The sequence below is a fragment of the Pteropus medius genome, unplaced genomic scaffold (genome assembly GCF_902729225.1).
Source record: "Pteropus medius unplaced genomic scaffold, Ma_sr-lr_union100, whole genome shotgun sequence".
Lineage (NCBI taxonomy): Eukaryota > Metazoa > Chordata > Mammalia > Chiroptera > Pteropodidae > Pteropus > Pteropus medius.
In genome coordinates, this window is record NW_024350319.1 from 2,415,517 (window position 1) to 2,439,698 (window position 24,182).

A 24,182-nucleotide genomic window follows, 5' to 3' on the forward strand; every position below is an offset into this window, starting at 1 on the left:
AATCATTTTAATATTCCAATTTGATTAAATGTCTCATTTAACTTAATAGTGGGAGAAATTTGAGTAATTTAGCTTAATTAATGGGCCATTTTACAATAAATATTTATCACTTAAGCCCCACATTTCTATTATTCTAAATAGCTAAATTTATCCTATTATCAAAAGTTGGCCAAATAATTTTCTACTCTAGAATTGTATCTAAATATTAAACTTGTCTTTGTGTTTCATGACAACAAAAAGACCTTTCCAAACTTGAGTGTGTATTTTAATGCAATTTTAAAAATCAGAATGACTAATATAGATTTTTAAGTAGTTTGTGTGGTTGTGGCGTTTTTCTCTCAATAGTGAATTTTCCTTGAGAGATAGTCCTATAGATGGAAGTCCTTAGCTTGGAGTAGCTTGGAGAGCAGTAAAAAATATAGTCTGATTTAAAACTTTTCAAATATCTGATATCTTGTCCTGGCTCAAGTAGAGGACAGGTGGATAGGCAGTGTTCAGAGGAGGGTCCATATCTTCCACATCATGTTGGAAGCCTTTATTGTCTTGGGTTATCAATTTTATAATTAACCAAGATGCAAAGTCTGCAAACTTATGACCTTCTACACTTTCTCTTAGAATCAAATGAGACTAAAAAGTGCCCAGGTGTCTTTTTGCTGAATAGCACTTCTCAAAAGGAGAAACTGCAATTGAATAGGTTGATAATCCTGAAGTTCAGCAAATACTAGCCTACATAAAAGCCCTTTCTCTGGTTCAGTGTGGCCACAGCAGAAGCTGTAGTGTACTGGATTTTAACCAGGAAATTAAGCAATACGCTACTGACAGCCCTCACTAACTGGGGCTCAAAAAAAGCCCACTTTGGCAGGATTTTTGTGGTTGCAGCTTGCTTTGGCTATTGGTTCATTTGCTTATGTTTTAGTTTGTTGATTCCTTAAACAGAGAGAAATAGTTTTTTCAAAGTTACCAATCTAAAGACAATATTTAGTTGTTGGTTTGTTTTTAAAATATATTTTATCAACCAAATATAAGTATTAATAAATGTGTGAAATAACAATGTGAACCACATTTTTTCATTTTAGAAAAATATTTGTTGTAGATTACTGAGAATCTAAAGTTGGTAACTTCCATTCTGATTAGTAAAACCCAAATTCTTTAAGCATCTCCATTTGGGCCTAGAGAAGTCATGCAAGAAAAAGTTTTCATAGAAATTTCTTAGAATCTCAAGGATTGTGTTACCTTCATCTTGGACCTTGCTCAAGTCTGGGAGGTACAGACAAGGGACTATTAGAGCATCCATATCATGAATGTGTGTCCCTCCTTATATCACTGAGAAATGCTTACACAAATAAAAACATTAAAATCAACTTCAAAGGAAGACAGGAGACACTAAAGATGATACCTTGCCACCTGAACAAGAATGGCTATGTTTTAAGAATGGAGAAGGTTTGTTTCCATCATTTATGTACATTAGTCTCAAGTATTTTTAGCGAGTGCAACCTGAAAAGATCCTTTTATTTTCTGCTGTGATGACATAGAAATAGTGACATGTTAAATAGCCTTGAGACTAGTGCCTCCATCCAAGTTTTAATAATCCAAAAAGATAGTCATTCAATGTTTTATTGAATAGCACTTCTAGTATATTCTTCTAGGGCACTCTGGTTTCATTCACATTTGTTATTATTAATATTAATTATCATTATTTTAAATTCTTCATTCAGGGATCATAGAAGAGGAAGAGAGATTCTCATGTCAAAATAGTCGCTTGTTCTAAATACTTTTAAATTATGATTTATTGGCATCTTAATAGTGTTTTTATAGTTAAAAATTTGACCTTGTCTTATTCGTTCATTGCTTTGCTCTTACAGTGTTTTAGGCATCATAGTCACTCGGTAAGTGTTTGACCAACTAATTAACATTGGTTTATGGGTTTCTTTGAAGGTAACATGAGATGCTTCACACTTCCAAATTTAATTTAACTAGAGACATGAGATTTAGACACTAACTCACAAGAGTTCCAAAGCTTTTCTTAATGTTTTACTTTTCTAAAAAATTTTACTGAAATCTTAAGCTATTTAAGTTGGGCTAATAAAAAAGTAAAGGTTACAAAAAGTAATAACTTTTTCAATTCATTTATCCAAGAGTATATTCTATTGAAGCTATCAAGTATTCTTCTGAGATGGGAGGAAGGGAAAGATATTTCCATGATAAGTAGGAGATGTGATTGTTAGATATTTGAACAGTTCCCTAGAGCATTTTAACATCTACCTGTTTCCAGAAATGTGTTCTCTCTCTCTCCTTGGTTAGCTTATTTAACTATAAAATCTTCTCGTATCTAGTAATGGAAAAACCCCTCAATCATACATTCTTGAGTGTCCTTGTGCCTGAATATCATCTCTATCCCCCGTGCATACAGCCTCTTGCACACTCATCTCTAGACCGTACTGCGCTCCTGTTTACTGCTCTTACTCTCATCATGGCTTTAGGAATACCACCTCTTAGCAACACCTTTCTCTGCATTCTAGGGCTCTTTGCCATACTTACCCACCTGTTTCCTTAACTGAACTCCAACCCTCTCCAGGGACCATCACTTCTCCTATAGCACTCCCCGTGGAAAGTTCTTTAATTCTGTGGGTCATATGTCATGGGACTAGGAGACAGTGTTTGAATTCTCCCAACTCCTTATTGCTGCTTCCAAACCACCTCTCCCAAAAAGCAAAGCAGCCATCTGATAATTCCACCTTCTGCCCCTTCTTGTTGCTACCCATTACTGACCTGCAGAGTATTCCTTTGTGCTTATCTATGGGCTGAGAGATGCCAGCAGCTCCTTTTCATTCTCTCCTCCACCTCATTTACTAGCTTCATCCTGTGACATGGATTCCATGTGGATGACCCGGCTGACACATTGGCTGCAGGACCTCTTCGACGTCTTCAGCTCCCAAAAACTTTCCCTTCACTGTACTGAGTAACTCACACCTCTGGTCACATCTTGAAAATGGTGCCTACTGACAAAGGTCACTTTGGCTATTTTGTAATTAATAATTTGTCACCCTTCCTGTGCAAATACTGCATTAGGCAGTGATTCTTTCATTCGACAAATATTTATTGAGTACTACTGCATGCTAGCACTGTCCTGGGCACTCCCTAGTGGTGAAGAAAACAGAAAACAATTCTTGCCACTATGGAGATGATATTCTAATGTGAGAGTCAAAAAATTAAGATACATAAGTAAAATACATAGCGTGGAGATGGTAATAAGTGCTACAGAAAAAAATAAAAATAAGAAAGTAGAATGGAGTGTATTGGGGTTGCAATTTTAAATAGGGAACCTAAAGTAATGAATAATAATAACTAATATCTGAGTGCTTACTAGTGCAAAGTATATCCCATCTATTATCTTATTGCAGTTGCACAACTCCCTGATGACGAAATTAAGATTCAGATCATGTAAGTAACTTTTGCAGGATCACTCAGCCAGAAAGAAGCAAAGTACAGATTTAAAGCCAGGCTGCCTAGCTAGAGACCTAGGATGATGCTCTGCTCTGCATACATGATCTCATTCAGTCTTTGCATCAGCCCCTCAAGGCAGGTGGTGCTGGTGGGTTTTCCCTAATCTTCTAACCTTCTAGCTCTCCAGTCCCTTGCTTATACCTTATCTTTGACCTCATTAAGACCTCTGGTCTCAGTTCATCTCGTTCTTATTCAGCCCACTATTCCAGTTCTTTTCTCTATCCATATTAGACCCCATGGAGGAAAAAAATATGTTTCTGTAAGAACTTTAATCATCTATAGAACAGGAGCTACATTTTCCTCTTTGAAATTATGTTGTCTATGTGAAAAAAATGAACTCTTGGGCCGTTTGAAACTTCTGACCTCTATCAACAAGCTATTAAGTATCCCTACTTAGTAATTGGTAAGACACAATCATAGTCATGAACCACTCAAAATTTCCTTACCCTGGCATAGTAACAGTATCCTGTAAAAAGCAAACAAGACTAATTTTTCACATGTAGCCAGATAGATATTAGTTCATTCACCTGAGAGTCACTAGAGAATGGGAAATTGGAAGGTGTGACCAATTTTCTCAAAAGCAACTGTTTCACTAAATTCACAATATTCTTCAAGTGTGAAGTGTCCACTAATTGTTCTTACCCCATTGTAGGCCCTTTTCAACAAATAACACAGTAAAGTTATTGAGCACTCACTCTGTAAATCAAAGTGTTAAGTATAACCAATTCAGGAAAAGAAAATAGAAATGTAAAAAGCAGCAGTACAAGACTGTCTTCATTAAAAACATTAAAATCACACTTCCTAGCTATTCCAAATTTTTATAAGTAAACTATATTGTAAGTATAAAATGTACAATTCTCTTTATTAAAAAGAATTAACCGAAAGTCACAGAGAGTTTCCTTTCTTTTTGAAATAGCCCAAACCTGTTAAGAAGATTCAGGTGGAGTGGAACCTATAAAATGTTCCACCAGGCAGACCTTTTGAGGGTTTCAGAGTTCACTTTGTCTCTTCGTAAGAAATTAGTTGCCTGGTTCTGAAAATCTCTGGAATTGACCAATATACTGATATTTCACTTAGTTCCCTGTTCCCTGAAGCATTTGCCATGTCTCACTCATGTTTACTGTATGACTGTCATGCTGGTGATAGAATAGAAAGCCAGTAAAAGAGAAACCCTTTTTCACTAACTATTCACAACACTTCTGACAATGATAGGTGTTTTTTTCCCCTCACATTAAACAGTTCTGTCACTACCTGAAGTTAGCACAGACCACAGAGGTTAAGGGCTCAGTCCCACAAGACTGCCCCCTCACTCCACGTCGCACACCCATCTCAAGTCCTAGGTCAGCATCTATACTTCTGATTGATCAGCTGTAAATTGTGGGTTCCCACACCGCCCCCATCTTGTCTTTGATAATTTGCTAGAATGGCTCGCAGAATTCAGCAAAGTCCTTTACTTTCTATTACCTGTTTATTATAAAGGCTCAGGAATAGCCAAATGAGATGCAAAGAGCAAAGTATGGGGAAAGAAACATGGAGCTTCATGCCGTGTCTGGATATGCTACCTTTCCATTACCCAGACGCTCTCCAAACCCCATTGTTTAGGGTTTTTATAGAGGTTCATTACATAGACATGATTGATTTGATCACTGTCCATTGGTGATTAAATCAATCTCCATGCTTTCTCTCCTTCTCAGAGGTCCAGGGATGGGACAGAAAGTTCCAATCTTCTAATAACAAAAGTTGGTTCCTCTGGCAACTAACCCCCATCCTCCAAGAATCACCTCATTAGTATAAACCCAGGTATGAGTAAAAGAGTCTTATGAATAATAAAAGACTCCCCTCTCACTCTTATCACTCAGGAAATTAATTACAAGAGTTTTGGGAGGTCTGTGCCAGGAATTAGGGATAGAGACTGAATACGTAACTTTCAATATCATAGTCAGCCAAGTACTCCCTGTCTTTAGCCTTCAGTCTAGGCCAAATTGTGTGAATGGTCTGCTAGGGCGGGCGTGAACACCTAGAATTCATATCAGAAATCTATCCAATTAAATGTTTATGGGAAAGCTTAGAGTAGGTGGTATCTTCTACCCAGAATCACCAAGCAAGGGATACCTGGTTAGTGAAAAGATCATTTTATTTGGATTCAGCGTATCTGAGGTGCTGCTGCTAATACTAATACTGCTGATGCAATATCACTGATGAGCTCTTACCATGGACCCAAAAAGAAGGGTTGCTATGTATAAAGAATTTCAAAACCTGAAACTTAAGTTAAATAGTTCTCTCAAGAAGGAAAAGGGAATGAGGTTGATTATGAATAGAATAGAAAAGTTAAAGAATATTCACTTACTTATTTCTTTATTCAGTGATTTACAGGTATTCCATGAACTCTACTTAGCTATAAGCCCTTATGTAGGAATTATGGAGGTAAAATGATATGGCTTCTGCCTTCTAGGAATTCACAAGAAATAGAAGAGATAGGCATTTCCTATCGAAGACATAATATAATCAATATTATGATAGAATTGTAAATACCTGCTGGAAAAGTATAAACAATAGATAGGTTTTTAACTGGGAAGAATCTGAGATAACTTCTTGAGGGCATAGGGACTTGAGCGGGCTAACGTTAAGAGGCAAGGAGGACTTGAGACAGCTAAGAGTGCTCCAACTTGAATAAATGACTTGAAGAAAAGCATGTATGCAGGAATAGTAAACATTAGGAGAGGCAAAGAATGTTTTAAGAGATGATCTTGAAAAGTAAGTAGAGGGCTAATTTAAATACTGAGAGAAGAAATTTAAATATGATCCCTAGGCCAGGTGGAATTTTGAGAAGTTTCTGAGAAAGGAAGTGGTACGATCATCTTTGACTTTTAGGATTAGAGGCAGGGGAAATTGAGGGATTTTTCTAAAGCAGTTTGAGGGAAGTAGTTAAGAACTGATGTTACCATGTTTATCCAGAGATTTGAAAAACACTATTGAAGGAAAAACATTTGACATTTAATATGATGTGGAAAGGAGCAAAAGCTTCCATCTTGAGACAGGGAGAAAGGTGCTATGTCAGTCAGGAAAAAGGAGTCTCCAGTATAATAGATCTGGTCAGGAAAAATGAGTCTTTTTTATTATTATTATGGTGACATTGGTTAATGAAATCCAGCAAGTTTCAAGTGTACAATTCAACAGTAAGTCATATATATTTTGCATTGTGTGTTCATCGCCCAAAGTTAGAGTTCTTTCTGTCACCACATATTTAAACCCTTCTACTCCACTTACCTCTCCCCTTCCCCCTACTCCCTGGTAACCACTAGTCTATTGTCCATGTCCATGAGTCTTTGTTTGTCATGTTTGTGTGTCATTTTTGAGACCTCTCAGTTTTGAGATCCTGCACACCATGCATGTAGTATGAGTCTAGAAGTAAATAGACTGTAGAAATTTGGGAGTCATTTGCTTAGAGATAAGGGCTGAATCCGTGGAGGTGAGAGTTTAACCTTGTGGCATGCCTGCAATCAGGAGCCATATTGGAAAAAAAAGCATCGTAATTTGGAACTTACTCCAATGTATTTCTTTCTTTAAGCAGCCACACAAATATTAGTGATTACTTTTGACTGCATGATACTCAATAGATATGTTTTTGTGGAATATATTATGTTTAATTTAAATACATATGTAAATATATAAAATATATATCTGTGCTAATATGTTGTCTCTCAGTTGTTCATGCTTGAGGGAATGCTTAACTGGCTGACCCAGTTGCACTCTGAGTATAACTGTTAACCTAAATACCAGATAGGAAAATTGTGGACATCAAGCCTAGAAGAAAAATACCAACCGCTAGCTGGCTATTACTGCAAATACAACTTAACATAGAGATAGCACAATTCCTGTTTTCCCTAAGTGCTGCCCATCAAAGCTTTTCATCTTCTCTTAGGTGTGTGTCCTTTTCATCTACCTTACAATCTTTTATTTCTTTCTCCTTTTTCTTCCTCCTGGCACATAAATACTCAAAACTGAACATAATGTGAGACCAAAGGGATTTGTAGTATTCGTGTGTGTGTCAAATAAAAATGTAATGACCTATATAAATCTTAAAAAATAATTGAGTAGTAAATTTTTTTCATGTAGCAGTAGCTCTTGAGAAAAATTTTAGTTATCTACCTACACCCACAGTAAACTTATAGATATAAAAATTATTTTCAAAAGAAGAAATTAGTTGTTTGTTATGATATTAGGGAGTTTGACTTGAAATACTCTTTATTGTAGCTTTAATATTAACATGTCTAGATATATTTATAGTTAATATTCTTTAGCAAGAATCAGGATTGTCTTCATATGCTTATACATATATGTACGAAATTAATTTGATGGATGCACAGCAAAATGATAAGGTTTTCCATGTTACTAATTCTGCAATAAGTAGGTATCTGATAGAAAAAACAATCAATGAATTTGTAGAATAAGGCCTTGATAATATTGCTATAAAGACAGATATTGTTAGGGGTGTATACATTCAATTAGCAAATATTTATTGAGTGCCTTCTATGTGCATGGTACTATGAAAGGTATTAGGGTTACAGTAGTGAACAAGAAAGGCATGTTCCTGTCTTCATGGAGAATGGAAGCCAGACTTTAAACAAGTAGTTACAATAACGCGTAGAGAATGTAATAATTCAGGAGACAGGGAGACCTGACTTGTCCTAGAAGTTAGGGATAGCTTCCAAAGAAAGAGATGGGAGTAACATTAAAATCTACACAGAATCTGCTTTGAAGAAATTTAAAATGTTGCTAAGTTAGAGTTCTAATATAAATACTTATGTAATGTGTAATTATTAACCTAAAGGTATATTGGGTATTATTCTAGATATTAGCAATAAAGAGTCACGAATTAATTTATATCAGTTTACTCTCATGCACACATGTATACATACATATAGAGAGAAAGATATGGAATATATATATATATATATATATATATATATATATATATATATATATATGAGAGGGAAAAAACTGTGTGTGTGTGTGTGTGTGTGTGTGTGTGTTGGTTCTGGAATTAGTTCTGGGTCTGAATTGTAGCTTTAGCATGATGTGTGACTTTAGGTAAATTATTTAACCTTTCTAAGTCTTAGTCTCTTCCTCTGGAAACTGGAATAGTAGTGGCACCTATTTCACAAGGTCATAGTCAAAGTTAAATAGTTAATTGCTGAAGTCAATGCATGCAAAAAGCTCAGTAACGATTAGCTATTACCGCTATTGTCCAACTTCACACATCCCTTTCTGGTAACATGCTGTGTTTTAGTTAGTAGTGCCTGCTTTGGAGAAGATTGGGTTGTAGCATTCTAGTCTTCTACATAAAACGTCTGGCAACTTGATCAGACGTGAGTTGCTGCACAGCCTCCCAGCTTGTCATCAAGGACATTGAGCAATCTTTTCTCCACTGCTTATGACTCAGGAGAAAGATTTGGAAGCAGAATGTCTCTTCCCTGCTGTACACCCTCAGCCTCCACCAGAGCCTATCATTAAAGCTGACTTGTTGAGGCTAACAATCTGCTTGCTGATGCATTCCTCAGGGAGCTGTGTTGATGCTGATGGGAGTTCTGGAAGAAAATGTTACCATCTTTTTTATTAAAGGCTTTGTAAATCATTTCAGCAGATCTGTAGGAAAATCCTTAACCACTGAGCTATACCCAGTTTTTCAGCAGATTTGACAAATAATTTTAAACTTCTTGAGAAAAGAATGGAGAAACAGAATCTTCAGGGGGAAGTGCTTTACCTTTGCATGTTTGTGAGCTTTCATCATGCAATAGCTTTTTATTATGTGCCTTCTAAGAAGAGCTGTCCGCAGATTGCGGCTGTCCTTCCCCTCGTACCCTTGACTCTGACTACCCCAGACAAAGAGGAGAACCTCTAACTACTCCCTTCAGACTGGAGAACTGGCGTAATGAACGAAGAAGTGATTCTAAGATGTGATGTCAACACTCAGGAGAAGTTCCCATTTCTAAGCCCTTTTAATGTGTCTGGAATAATTATATTTAACCAATCCCATACATACCCCTAAGAGATTTTAGTTACTTGTAAAAGGTCTTTAAAAACTATAAAGTACTATACTAATGTAATTATTTTCTAAAATAATAATTATCATTAATGAATACTTAATATGTGCTAAGAATTTTATAACCATTGCTTCATTTATTAAATCAAAGTTTGATTTGGGATTGTCAAGACATGGCTTTTAAGATAAGGCATTAAGATAAGTCAATACCCTTAAGATTTTCACCATTTCGTGTCTTTAACTTTTTTTCCATCATGCATGTGGTAATAATTTCTGCTAGAGCATGGACTTTTAGCAGACAGGTTTTCATGAACTTGTTTCTCTTCTACTGGCTCTGCTGTACTAAATCACCAGGACGTGAGCATATATGGTTTTAGAGTTTCATTTGCTGCTGGCACACATTCACACACACAGGGTGTACTCTTTACAATTGTGTTTCTTGGTTTTAGATTCAGAGTAATTACAACATGGCTTCCTCTAAGATCTGATTTAGGGGCTTGAAATACGCCTCTGAAGAAACGCAAAAGGTTATTCTGGTGTCACAAGGAGCAAGGGCAATGTTAATTTTTCAAGAATGTTTCAGTGACTTTCAAAAGTTTCCATCATCATTGTAAAGGGTGAGTCCAAGAAGAGGAAGAATGAGTATTTAATATTGAATACTTTCCTTAGATTTTGCCTTTTCTGGACTCTGCTCACAGCCCATTCTGCGCGAAACTAGCAGCTCAAATGGCAGGTTTTCAGGCAGTCAGACTACAACAGACAGCATTCTTCATGCCTCTCCATTCATAAATCTCAGCCCCTTAGGGGAACAGCTTTCAGTAGTGTTGAAAATTGCTGGCATCCACTTTTTAACTGTGAGAACAGGAACCATTCAAGAAATAAAGGAAAAATGTAGAAACCTCAGTGTTATTAAGATCCCAATGTAGCTCCCAATTTCTAATATTTTTTGCCACAATATCAAAGTATAATGCATGGCCATTATAGAAAATTTAGAAAAATATGAAAGTTTAAATAAAATGAAATAATCTATAATCTAATAACCATAGAGAACCTCTGTTATCATTTAGGCATATTTCATTTCTAAGATTTTTCATGTGTACGTGACCATGTGTGTGTGTGTGTGTGTATATATATGATTTATATTTTCGTACAGGATATAATAATGCATCCTTTTATTTTAATATAGAATGTCCCCTGTGCCATTTAAACATATCTGAAAATAGCTGTTTTCTTTATTCTGATCATGAAGTTGATTTAAGCATATTACTTCTGAAAATTCAAATACTACAGAGAAATTTTTTAAAATACAAAGAAATTTTAAAATTTTGTATTGTTTGAATACAGAGAAAGAGTAAATACAGAGAAAGAAGGAAATCCTGCCATTTGCAATAACATGGATGGATCTTGAGGGCATTATACTAAGGGAAATAAGCCAGACAGAGAAAGACAAATACTGCATAGTATCATTTATATGTAGTCTTAAAAACAACAGAGAGTAGAAAAATAGTTGTCAGGGGCTGAGGGGGTGGGGGAAATAGGGAGGGGTTGGTAAAGATTATAGACTTTCGTCTATAGGATAAATGAGGTCCGAGGATCTACTGCATAACACGGTGACTATAGTTGATGACACCATATTGTACAATTGAAATTTGCTAAGATAGCAGAACTTAAATGATCTCACAAAAAAAGAAAGAAAGAAAGAAAGAAAGAAAGAAAATATATGCATGATGGATGTGTTAATTAAATGGAAGGAATTCTTTCACAATGTATATGTTTATCAAATCATCACAATGTATACTTTATCATAAAAAATTTTTCTTAATTATGCCTCAATAAAGCTGAAGAAAATAAAAAAGATTCTAGAACTAAAGAAAAAAAAGAAAAAGAAAAAGAAGAGTAAATTTAACCCTGAAATCACATTGTTGAGAGATTAATTGAAATACCATTTTTAACATTTGGTGAAAAATCTTGAAGAAAATTCTCTCTGTATATACCTACACACATACACACACACTCACTGCATTTATTTGATTCCAAGAAGTCATGCATTAGAATATGCTCTATTGGTTTAATAACAACTTTTAGGTGCAAAATAAACTTCACTAAATGTAAAAAAGCATTTTTTTCCAACCAACAATAGCTGACAAAATGTAAGCCACTATCTTCACTATAACCATGAGAAATTGAGTTTAAACGTATTTTATATTCAGAATTAAAGATACTTTTAAATCACTTTTTGCCATCAGCAGTGTGTTTAATATCACAGTGACTTGATGCTTTTTATACCACATATTCATAATCATGACCTCTTTATTCTCTTTGACGTTGATGGTTTAATCTTGAAAGTCAGTTAAAAATTTTTAACAGATATAGTTTTAGCACCTGAGTTTTATATTCTTTCATGATGTATAATTCAGTTGTAACCTACTTGTCTCGTCTTTCAAATTTTTGTGGCTTAGATTTCAAAGAATGTAGCAGTTTTTCCTGCCTAAAGTTGCATAGCCTGCTATGTGACAGTTTATCTTCTGTGTACTAATAACTTCTCACTTTATTGCTGTATCAGATGAAATCTTTTTTAAAAAATACATTTTAAGGTGAAATAATTGTCTAAATGTAAGTTAAAATTCAATCACATGTGAGGCTATCAATTCAAGTAACTCACCTGAACTAAAGAGAACACGAGATGAGCTGATAACTCTACTTGTGATTACATTCCCACAAGTACAAGCAAAGACAACAGTGGAACATGCTGTTAGCAGCTGCCTTGTTTTTATTGACATTGATTACAAGATGCATCTCAATTTCAGAAATGTTAAAATACTTTCAAAAGTATGTTGCTTATAATCAAAGAAATAGGTTATGTACAATTTTATGCAAATAAAATATATAATCTGCTCTGCAACCATCAGTCAACAGTAGCCATTTAAATTTACTATATGCAGTTTGTGTATATGTGTGTGTGCATACATACATATATATATATACACATCTATATAACCATGTTAATGGTTCCATTGTATTATATTATGTACTTGTACCTATTATTTATTAATGGTTATTTAAGTTTATACCCTTTTTTTTTTGCTATTATGTAAAATGGTGCAATGAGCAGTCTTAAAACTTTATCTTCATGGACTTGTCTGAATTTGTCCTAACGATAAATTGCTAAAAATGGAATCATAATGGTAAAGGGAATGCACATTTTAAATAACACTACATATTACTAAATGTCTCTACAAAAATTTCACACCAACGATATGATTAACAATTTTTTCGTGTCTTTATAAACACTGAGTTATATTAGTTCTTTTTACTTTTTCCAATCAAATAGGGAAAATGTGATAAGTAATTGTTTTTAGTTCTATTTTTAATTGCTAAATACTTTTACATATCTGCATAAGATTATATTCTGTCATGAATCATAATTTATTTTCTTTCAATTAGGCATTTAAATTGCTTCAAGTTGTCCCACATACAGTGAACATTTTTGCACATAATTCTTTGGCCTTATGATATTTTCTTAGAATGGATCCTTAAAATTGGAATTATGGGCTAAAATTATAGAACTCTTAAAGTTTCATGGTACACATTGCCAAGTAGTTTTTTAGAAAAATTATACCAGTTTTTACTTCCACCAACATTATATTACAGTGCCTATTTCATTATATGCTCACAAGCATGAAGTACTGTTTTGTTGTTTTATTTTTTCTAGATTTATTCTGGGAAAAAAGGGTAAAAAAATTGGTCTCTCTTCCTGTTGTATTTCTTTGATTACTAGTGAGGCCGAACTTGTTTTCATACTTTTTTAGTCATTTATAGTCCTTCAGTGACTATTTTGTTCCTCCTTAAAAGTCTTAATGTCTCCCACTTGTACTTGAGAAAGACTCTAATAGGATGATAATACGCTACTACTGTCAGCTCCAAGGCTATGCTTTCAAGTAGCAACCACTTCTCTGAAAATATACACCAGACTTTTTACAGAAGAGTGAATGAGATGTCTTTTTTAAAATCTCTAATTCTCCCCATTCCTTAAACAGACTCCTTTCTCCTTCCCTTTGTGCTCTTAGACCTGTGTCACTGTCCCCTACTATTGTATTCTGGCCTTACTCCTGTTTGGTTTGAAACCTAACCAAGGCTCTCTCTAGCTTCTCTAATTATAGCAAATCCCCTGACTAGATTCACCTCTTTCCTGTCTCAGCTGAAGATCTGCCCACGTTCCTCATGGGAGAACACCTCTCCTGGCTTGATTAAGCTCCTGAGCCTCCTTTTCTTACATTCTGTTCCTTTTTATGGTCCTTACCAGATATTTTCCCAAGTATCTTGATTAGATCACTCGTAGTTATGGAACCACAGATGTTACTCAGTGTAAGTTTGAAGAAAGAATGAAACTATTATCCTTCAGGAAAACTGGTACCTTAAAGTTTTTTCTAAAAGAGATGATGAGGTATATAAGGTCATTCACATCCATGGCCCTTTTAACACTACAAATCAGTGCTTTTCAAACTTTTTTCTTTATCCTCCTTCCCTTACCCAGGGAGACTTTTTAGTCATATGTTTTTCCATAATTGCTCCCTGGGAGACTTTTAATATCACATATGTACTGAACATCTGGTTATATACTACATGTATATCTGTGTGCTTTATATGTAAGATTTCTTTCACTTTTCCCAAAGAGCCCATTTTATCTCCTTTAGGGGGTGCTCCATTAAGAATACCTGCTCCATTAAGAATACCTGTTGTGCATCCAGCTAGACCTTGGAGCAAAGCTTATGAATATAGATAGGTAAACATTAGTGATACAGGTCAGGGTTTAAGAATGTAACTGAAGATAGATCCGGTTTTCAGTCCCAATACATCTATTACTGCAAAGGAAATGACCTAGAGCAAATTTCACTAAGCCTCAATTTCCTCAATAGCAAAATATACATAATAAAGGTTTGTACCTCAAAGAGATGTTTTGAGAGTACAAGACAATGCATGTAAAGTATTCAGCACAGTGGCCATCGCATATAAGTGCTCTACATAAATCACCTTTTGATATCATTATTTATATTCTTTGTAATACCGTGTTCTATCTGGCTGAACTTCAAATGCTTGATGAAACAAATTCTCAGTGCTGTCTATGTAAAATTGTCTAGGGTTTGGTCATACCAGTCCTCATATCCAAGGCATTTCATTATGGCTTTGTCTTCTCCCTCATGTCCATTTATAACAATAGTCCTTGTGTTGAATATGTTTGATGTGACTTTGATGATAAAAGCAAAGTATATTTTCCCATTTTTTGAGTCAAACATGTTTTAGGATGTTAACTAATTAGTGCATTAATTTGGATAATGGTTCGGGGACTATAAGCAAAGACACAGTTTGAAGAAAATTCTTAAAACACAACAAAAATCAGCTGATCGTATATTTCTGGACAGAGTGAAATTCGAAAAGCAAAAAATGTATGCACATGAAATATATATATGGGGGGGATAGAACAGATAAGCAGGGACATATGAAGAGGAAAACTGAAAATAACTCTAATTTTATTTACATATCTAGAAATTCAGTATTCTTAATTCTACTTTATGATAATTGACTTTCATAAGCGTGCCATCATCCTTTTCATGAAGACGAATGCCTCACACCCTGAAAAGCATCGTAACAGTTATAACTCACCCAATGCCATAGTGGGTTGAGATGAGACCTATGTGGCTCATTATATAGAAAGAGCATAGTGTTAAGTGGACCTACATTTGAACCCTATGACTCTATCACTTACTGTCTGTGAGAATGTGGGCAAATGACTATCTTCTTTTAGACTTGGTTTCTTGATCTGTAATATATAGAAAGCATGCAGGATTCCATGAAGTCAATGAAAGTGATAGTGTAAAGCTTTTTAGGTCACACCAAAGTCATTATCAATTAAGGGTTTAGCAGAAATAAAACTATTAATAACTGAAAAAGAAGGAAAAAAGGAAGCTTATATCATAACCACTTCGAAGAAAATTAAGAAATTGAGAGGCCCATAGGAAAATTGATAAAACTCTCAATTAACTCTGCAATAATAGCTCACTTTATGATGAATCAAAGCCAAATCTGAGCCTACCTTGGTGTGTAGAGCTATAATACAATTTTATCAGAAAAACATGCCCTTCCTCAAAATATCAACACAAACCATTTTTGTTCACTCTAAAAACCCATTACTTATCTGATTGTGTATTGATAAAAGATTTTTTCACAAATATAGTTTACGAGAATTTAGAATCCCAATTAAGCCTTTTATCACTATATACTATGAAATTTTCAGAACCATTTAAATACATTTTTAGGTGACTATTTTCCATAACTGGCTATTCCCAGATAACAAAGATATCCTATATCATCATATTTAACCCTCACAACATCTGTAAAAGGTACTATCTCCATTTTACAAAATTAGGAATTTGAACTTTAGAAATGTTAAGTAATTTGTTTAAGGTCACTTGGTAAATGATAAAGTCAGGATTCAAATGTAATTCAATCTAATTTCTTTGTCTTTATTACTGCATTATACAGAATGTACTTTATAAATTATTATAATTGAATATAATTTATTTTTTTACTCATTCCAACTAACATTATCTGCTTTTTTTAAGAAAAAATACTAAACCAATTTCTACTCTCTGCTCCTTCATACAACCCCTGAAATTCCTTCTTTCTTCTTCCACACATTCTGAGACTTTCTGTTACTTCTCTCTGTTTGTTCTATCTCCTACATTCTCATTCCTGGATGTAAATAGCATTTGCCACCTTGATTACCTGCTTCACTTCCATACAAACGACCAACAGTGGTGTGAGATGAGGTGTCTCTGTTGAATTCAAGATGCAAACATTAGTTTGTAAACTTTCTTATACTTTTACTCAATTTTTGTACCTGACTATTTTACTTACTTTTCTTCTTTTTTTTTTGTATCTTTCTTTTCTCTTTTAAAATCTCTCCTTCACTCCCTTTTCCTTTTTCCTTTAACATTTTATGTACACAGTCTGAACTCCATATCCACATTCATATTTTAATTGACTACTCAGAAAATACCTCCACAAAATTAAGGACCTTATCTTTTCAAGGTTTCACACTATCAGTGAGAAAATTTTTATATCTTTAAGGTGTGTCTAGTTGTATGTGTTTATGTGTGTGTGTGTGTGTGAGTGTGTGTGTGTGTGTGTGTAACCTTGTTTGATAATAACAGTGACAGAAAAAACTGCCTTTCAGAAAATATCACAATGGTGACTCTGTGTGCCCTTTTCCATTTCTCAGAACTCCCTAAGTGTGTATGCCAATTGCTTGCCAAGACCCTGAAATTGCTGTTTTGTCAAAACTGCACAACTGATGGCAGCAACTAGCCCTTCTGGGCTATCACAAATGAGCCATCAACTGCTTAACATAATTTTATTCTGACTTCTATGCTCCTAGAGCAGAATATGTAAGAGTTTGGGGTCCAGAGCCAGGCAGTCCTATTCAGAATTTGTATCCCAATCCTGTTCTTACTGTTTACTGACTGGGTGACTATGAGCAAGGATACTGAATGAATGACTTGAAACCTCAGTTCGCTCATCTGTAAAACAGGGATAATAATGGTTGCCTTATAGAGGTATTATCAGGAGTAAGAATTAGTATAAGTAAAGCCTCTCGAAACATTCTTAGTATACAGTAAGAACTACAGAAGTCTTCGTTATTGCTACTACTGTTTTTGTTATAGAGTCAGGAGACCTAGGATTGAATTGCAGCTTTACCACTTACTACAGAGCAACCTTGGGCTAGAGAAATAGAGATAATTATACTGAACTTGTTTATCTCTTCAGTGTATAAAGAATATAAAACAATGTTAATTGTGATACCTTATTTTATTCAAAGACAGACATAATAAATACTGTTTCTACCTACACATCTTTAAAAATGATTATTAATGGTTATATAATAATTATAATATTAAACTATTTTCTCACTTTATATAGTGCTTTATCTTCCATTTCTATTTAATATTATAGTCCTTTCCCATATTATAAGCTCAGTGAAGGAAGGCATGTGTCTTATGCTTTTCTGTGCATCCTTCAGCAGCTAGTACAATGTCTAATTATTGTAGGAATTCACATTTGAATGAATTGAAAGACAAAAACATGCATTCAACAAATTTTTATATTCTATAGTCTAAGCATTATATCAAGCAACTTAAGTAGCTATAATAGCTACTTAGGTAATATGCAAAAAATTAAGCATGCATGCACAGAATTTTAGTGATGTAAGGAAACTGAAGGTTCTAGTCTATCTGCATGCTCAATGAAAAATGCCATCTGCAGCATCATCTTCCTTCGTTTTCTACCGAAATAACTACTCAGCTCCAAAAAACTCACTCTAATTCAACAACTTGAGTAAAGCTCACTCTGACAAAATAAGGACTTCATAAATATTATCCCATTTGATGTTCTCCACAAGCCTTTAACATAAATATTATTATCTATTCTATTTTAAAGGTGAGGAAACCGAGTCACAAAGATTAGTCAAGATTCACACTCAAGTCTGTATGTAAGCCCAAGCTTCCTTTTGTTAAATCATGGAACGACACCCCTATACTGTTTATTTGGCAATTAATTTTACAATGAAATAATGTCACAGTTCTGTCACTTTATTTTCTTAAGCTCTTTTTTTCATATGTTATTATTATTAGGTTTTCTATATGTTTGTTCCTTATTTCTTGAGAGGTTACATATTCATGTTTCCACAGTTTATTTCTCTGTTAGAAAGTCATTCCTACTGTTTAAAAAATTTTAAATACCTTAAAGAACTTAAAATCATGGAATTCTAAAACAGATATTATGTGTTCTATTGCCTTCATTTTATGGTTGAGAAAACCTAAAGTTAATTGACTTGCCCAAAGTCATAAAGCTATAAACTTACAGGTTCATGGGCAGGAACTCTAGTCCTTTGAGTCGATGTCTAGCAATATTACTTCAGATATTTGAAAATAGTTTCCAGGCCCCTCTTAGTCCTCTCAGGCCATGAAGTTTGAATTGTTCACCATCTTAGATACTCTTCTGATTTTAACCAGTTTTCCAGTAATCATATTAACAAAGATTCTCTAAGGCACTGCAGGGGAACAGAAACATTCATTTATTACTGATAGCATTTTCATTAAATATAACTTTATATAAAATAATCTCATTCTTAGTAGTCAAAAATTTGTATGTCTTATGGTTTGGTCACCTACTTTGTAATAATAAAACTATATCTTAAGGAAATAATTAAAAATAAAAAAGAAGAAAAATTTATATGAAGATAGATTTAAAATAATTGCTATCTATTAATGGCTTGACATTTGGAGAATGTTTGTAGAATAATATATACTTGTCAAAAATGATAGGTAGACCAGATAGCAATAAAGAAAATTATGTAATAAATAAAAAAAAGTAAAATAAAAATGATGTATTATGTGCAATGTATAAGGATATGAAGAAATTGGGATTATAAATTGTGGATCCTTTAAGGTAAAAAAGTCCTTTGTAAAGCTTTGGTATTTTCTTCTTTCCTGGCATTATTGATTAAATCTACTATAAGGACTATAATGCCCAGAAGTAAACATAGCTAGAGTATAGGGTTGTTGGAAGGAGTGGGAAGAAATGGGTCATGAAGGATAGATCTGTGTCAGATTGCATGTCTTAGTCCATTCTGGCTACTATAACAAAGTACCACAGACTAGGTAGCTTATAACCAACAAAATTTTATTTCCCACAGTTCTAGAAGCTCTAGATTCAAGGTAAGGATGCCAGCATGGTCTGGTTCTAGGGAAACCTCTTCCAAGTTTCAGATTGCCAAAGGCTCAGTGTTCTCACATGGTGGAAGGGACAAGCTAGTTCTCTTCGGGCCTCTTTTATAAGGGCACTGATCTCATTCATGAGTGTTCCTCTTTCATGAGCCAGTCATCTCCCAAAGGCCCGACCTCCTAATACCATCAATTGGGCATTAGGTTTTCAACATTAAATTTTGAAGGTACAATAACATTCAGACTAGAACACAGACGGTCTTATACATCGGTACACTGAAGAGTTTGGTCTTCAGCTTGTGAATAAGTGTTCTGATTGCCACCTGACAAGCTTTAAAACAGATCACACAAACAAAAAGCAGTAATGTTATCATTTCTAATGATCTAGAGTCACTAATGTATCCCAAAAAGCAGTGTTTGGAACTCCCAAATAGAAAGTCAAGTATCAACTAAACGCCCAAATATTTTTTTAGTGTTCTTCCATCACACTAGTTTTCCCCAAACCACAATTATTTGAGAAAATTTTAATCTTGTTATATAGCAGTTCTACATGTGTTTTTGCTGATATTTTCAGCTCCAGCCCCATATTCTAAAAGTTTTAGATACTTTTGAGCACTTCAATGAGTGTCATTATTTAAGAGAACTTCTGTAGTATCTTGAATTGTAATAATAATCATAAAAATAACTAATCATTGTTAAGTGCTTACTATGCACCAAGCACTGTGCTAAATTCTTTACTTCATTTTATCCTCAGAACAGGCCCACAGAGTGGGTATTATTACATCATCCCTGCCAAAGATCATATAGATAATAATAGTCAGAGACAGGACTCAAGCGCAGGTATGTCTGATACCAAATTCCTTCTCAGCCACTACAATGTACCATTTTTGAGCATATTTTCTAGTTACCCAAGGCAATAAAAAGTCCAGACTAAGATCTCTGAGACAATTCACTAGAGACTTTCTTCCCAATGGATGTAAAACCACTGATTCGTGTTCATTAGATATTGTGATTTTCAATTCACTTGATAAGACTATTATCTACCAAGTTTCACTACTTTATGCACAAGAATATCATGGAAGACTATTAAATGTTTTGCAAAACTGAAAGATATTATACCTGACATTCCCTTTATCTACTAACATCTGCATTTCTCACCAACTTTATCTTTTCTTTCTAACCGTTCTCCTCACCTACATTATTGTCTCCTTCACTAAATTATCCACCACACTATAGCAAGAATGATCTAACTCAAGCCCCATTGTAACCACCCTATTTCTAATACTTCACAGGCCTCACATTTTTTATAAACAGTGTTCCTAACTAGTTCCAAGACCCCTAAGAAATTTCAAGAAATTTATAATTCTGTTTTAAATTACATAAATGTTGTATATATGTGCACTCTGCTCTGAGAAGCATCCACAGATTTGTCTTAGAATACCAAAAAGTAACTGATTTTAATGCCTATGAATCACTTATAAAGACAAATTTTCCTAAATATTTATGCAAAACACTTCATGACCTAATTCCTAACTCTCAAAGTCTCACCCTTTAATACCCACTACATTCACACACACACACACACAATGTTGTGCTTCCTATGGTTTCTCAAAATGCCATATGTTTGCTCAGCTCCACACCTATGTACATGCTAGACCATCTTCCTTCTCCCCATCTTGAGATCCTAGTCATTCTCAAACTTCAGCTATCATATCACCTACTCAATGAAACCTTCCCTAACCTATCCGAGCAGCAGAAATTGCTTTCATAGAGTTTTGGTCATATCATTCTTAAAGCATTCATGAAATTGCTCTAATTATTTGATTGCAGATCTATCTCTTCCTTCACAAAACTTCAAATTTCAATTATATGGTGACTATAATCCTGATATAATAGAATCCAGCCCTCTTGCCCAGTTTTAACCAACAGTTGGGGAAACCATTCTACTTAAGGAGAATGACCTACTAGCAATTCAGAACAAATAAATTGAGCAACACTACTACAAAATAATGGCCTCTGTTTAGTGTGCTTTCTTATTTATAGATGTGAATAAACTTTACCTTTCTGAGATCCAACAATATATTTAATGAAAGGTTAATGTAATTTTGCCTCTGTTTTAGGGATCATAGTGGCTTCATAAAAGAAACTCAGGTCATGGTTTCTTCTTTCTTAATATTTACAGTCTCATGGGCAGCAAAGACTTAGGCATGCATACTTCATCTTAAGACTCATCATTGGTACTTGCCCTAAATGGTGCTGCAATTCACTATTAAGGTAGCAAAATAATACAGACCTCAGAGCCTAAACTTTGAACTTATACATATCTGAATACCAATCTTAAATATTCTGTGTACCAGCTGTGTAAGACTGAGCACATTGTATAAACTCTTGAGCCCTGGCTCTATCAACTATAAAATGAAGATAATTACTTTATATGTATACATAGATAACATGTAAAATACATAGTAAAGATGCAGCAAGTAACAGTACTGAAGGTAATGCTGGTAGTGAACATTGATGATGTTAAGGCTGATGATATTAACACATCAAACTGTACGTAACTCCTTGAGGACAAAGATTATGTTTAATTTATCTTTGAATCCCTAGCACCTACCATAGTGCCTGATACATAGTGGATAGTAAGCAATGTTTGTTAGTGATTAATTTCTAGATAACTGAATACTAGATGTTGAAAGCCAAGGAAAGATAGAAAAAGAAGAGGCTAACATGATCTAGAACTATCAAGAAAAACTTTATTAAGAAGAGAGATATACAAAGGGTAGATTTTTTCATGACAAGAGAAGAGGACAGAAATTATTGAAGGTAAAAGAAAAGAAGCATAACATGTAATCTGTAATGGGGTAGGGAAGAGTAAATGTTTTTGTTTGCTAGAAACAGAAGCAGTGAGTGTGGGACATAATTAAATACTTTGTAATTGCTAAAATTTTACTGTTCATTCTTTCTTCACAAAACTTCAAATTTCAATTATATGGTGACTATAATCCTTTGTTATTAATCTATAGTACCATGCCTATAGATTAATAACAAAAACAACTATCCTAAACCTTGCTCAAGGATTGGAACCCTCAAGTTATATCAAAATCATACAAGCAAATGTTTCAGTTAGACAAACTGTATTACATCATAAGAAAAACCTAAGCTTTATAGGGCAACGAATCTAGGTTTGAATTTTAACTTTGTCACTCAACTAACTATACTGTCATGGGCAAGTCATTTACCTCTTTGAGCTTCAGTTTTCTCCTCTGTAAAATAGGAATAATAATGCTTATTTTGCAGAGCTGATATGGGATTGAATGTGATCATTCTTGTAAGGTATCCGGTGCAGTGCCTGGTATGTAGCAGGTGTTAAATAAGCATAAGCACCTCTGTTATTTTTAATAGTGTGAATTAATGTATTTATGTGTTTGTGCTAAGTCAAGGTATACATTTTGGTTGTGTATTTTTTGGACATGTAAGCTTGAGCCTACTCGATCTGAGGGTAATGTGGAAATAATCTAGAATTTTTGAAATGGAAATAATTCAGAAAAAAAGACAATGTGCAAGATGGTACCCTATGGCTGTTTGTGTCTTGAAAATGAAGAAACACTAAAAGTTTTATGAACAATTGTATAGGGTGGATGCTCAAAAAGGAAGCTAATGATTTTCTTTATTATCTATCTGCTGTACAAACTGTCATGCAAATACTGCCTGATGCTTTATACAAAACATTTAAAACCCTAAGACTTTATTTTTCTGCTTGGATTTCTTTCTGTAGTAAAATATATAGTTGAATTAATTTCAAATGTGTTTGTCTGTAAACCAGCCAAATATTTATTTTTAAATACTTGAGCTCTATGTTAAATAGACAGAGTTACGGTTCTTAACACGTTATTTTTTTCCATTAATAGATTTTATTCTTTAATTCTTTAATACAGTTACACATTTACTAAAATGTCTTTTCTGCCTATAATAAATGAAAGTTTTTCATTTCATGCAGGTTCTTCCAGGGGACCCAGCCCCCTAACCATGGGAGCCCAGGACACCCTTCCTGTTGCAGCAGCATTTACAGAAACAGTCAATGCCTACTTCAAAGGAGCAGATCCAAGCAAGTAAGCCCAGAGCTTGGTCCGCTGTGCTCTCCAAACTCTATCTTATTCAGCAGAGGACACTCTAATTATAACTTTTATTTCTTATCCTAAAACCAAAAAGCCCAGCTAACAATAACAGGTGATATATCTAGAATGGAGGAGAAATTTTAATTAGGTGTACTAATTCACCGCTTTTCTAAAACTGTACCAAAAAGTCCAATAATCTAATATCTTACTATTTAAAAATCTCTGATTCAGTTTTGGTTGCAGTAACAGAAAACTCTAACTCAACTGTGTCAACAGTGAGAAAACTTATTGTCTCATAAAAGTAAATGTCCAGATAATATCTTTTATTGTCTTTGTTTTTCCTGGATGAGAATCACCTACAAATAAACTGAAACAATGGTGCATTGGAATAAGAATGTGGGAAAAAAAATCTTCCCGTAACACCCAGATTAGTAAGAGGAAAAGGTGTATGTTACCCTTACTAAGTAAGAAAAAAATAGCCAAAAAAATTATAATCACAACAAACTAAAAATTCTAGGGAAAAATGCACTATTTACAAGAATCTGATTTTACGTATATCAATACAAACTAACAATGAACTTGACCTGAATGTATATGTAATATAATTAAATATTTTGCCTCTCTATACAGAGTTCCTTAAAAAGGGTTCAAGAAGTAGATTCCCTGAAATTACATTGTATATCTTTTGTGTGTGTGCATATGTGTATTTGTCCATAGAGAAGGTCTATAGCATTCGTCAAT

General features: G+C 34.2%; 1 protein-coding gene across 10 annotated transcripts in view; it reads left to right on the forward strand.

Moving 5' to 3' along the window:
* SGIP1 (SH3GL interacting endocytic adaptor 1) overlaps nucleotides 1-24,182 on the forward strand; it is a 182,731-nt gene that overhangs the window by 137,587 nt on the left and 20,962 nt on the right. For all 10 annotated transcript variants that reach the window (XM_039838510.1, XM_039838511.1, XM_039838512.1 and 7 more), the window contains one exon: nucleotides 23,324-23,435. In XM_039838510.1, coding sequence (XP_039694444.1) covers nucleotides 23,324-23,435 — 112 coding nt within the window. The remainder of the gene's footprint in view (nucleotides 1-23,323; nucleotides 23,436-24,182) is intronic.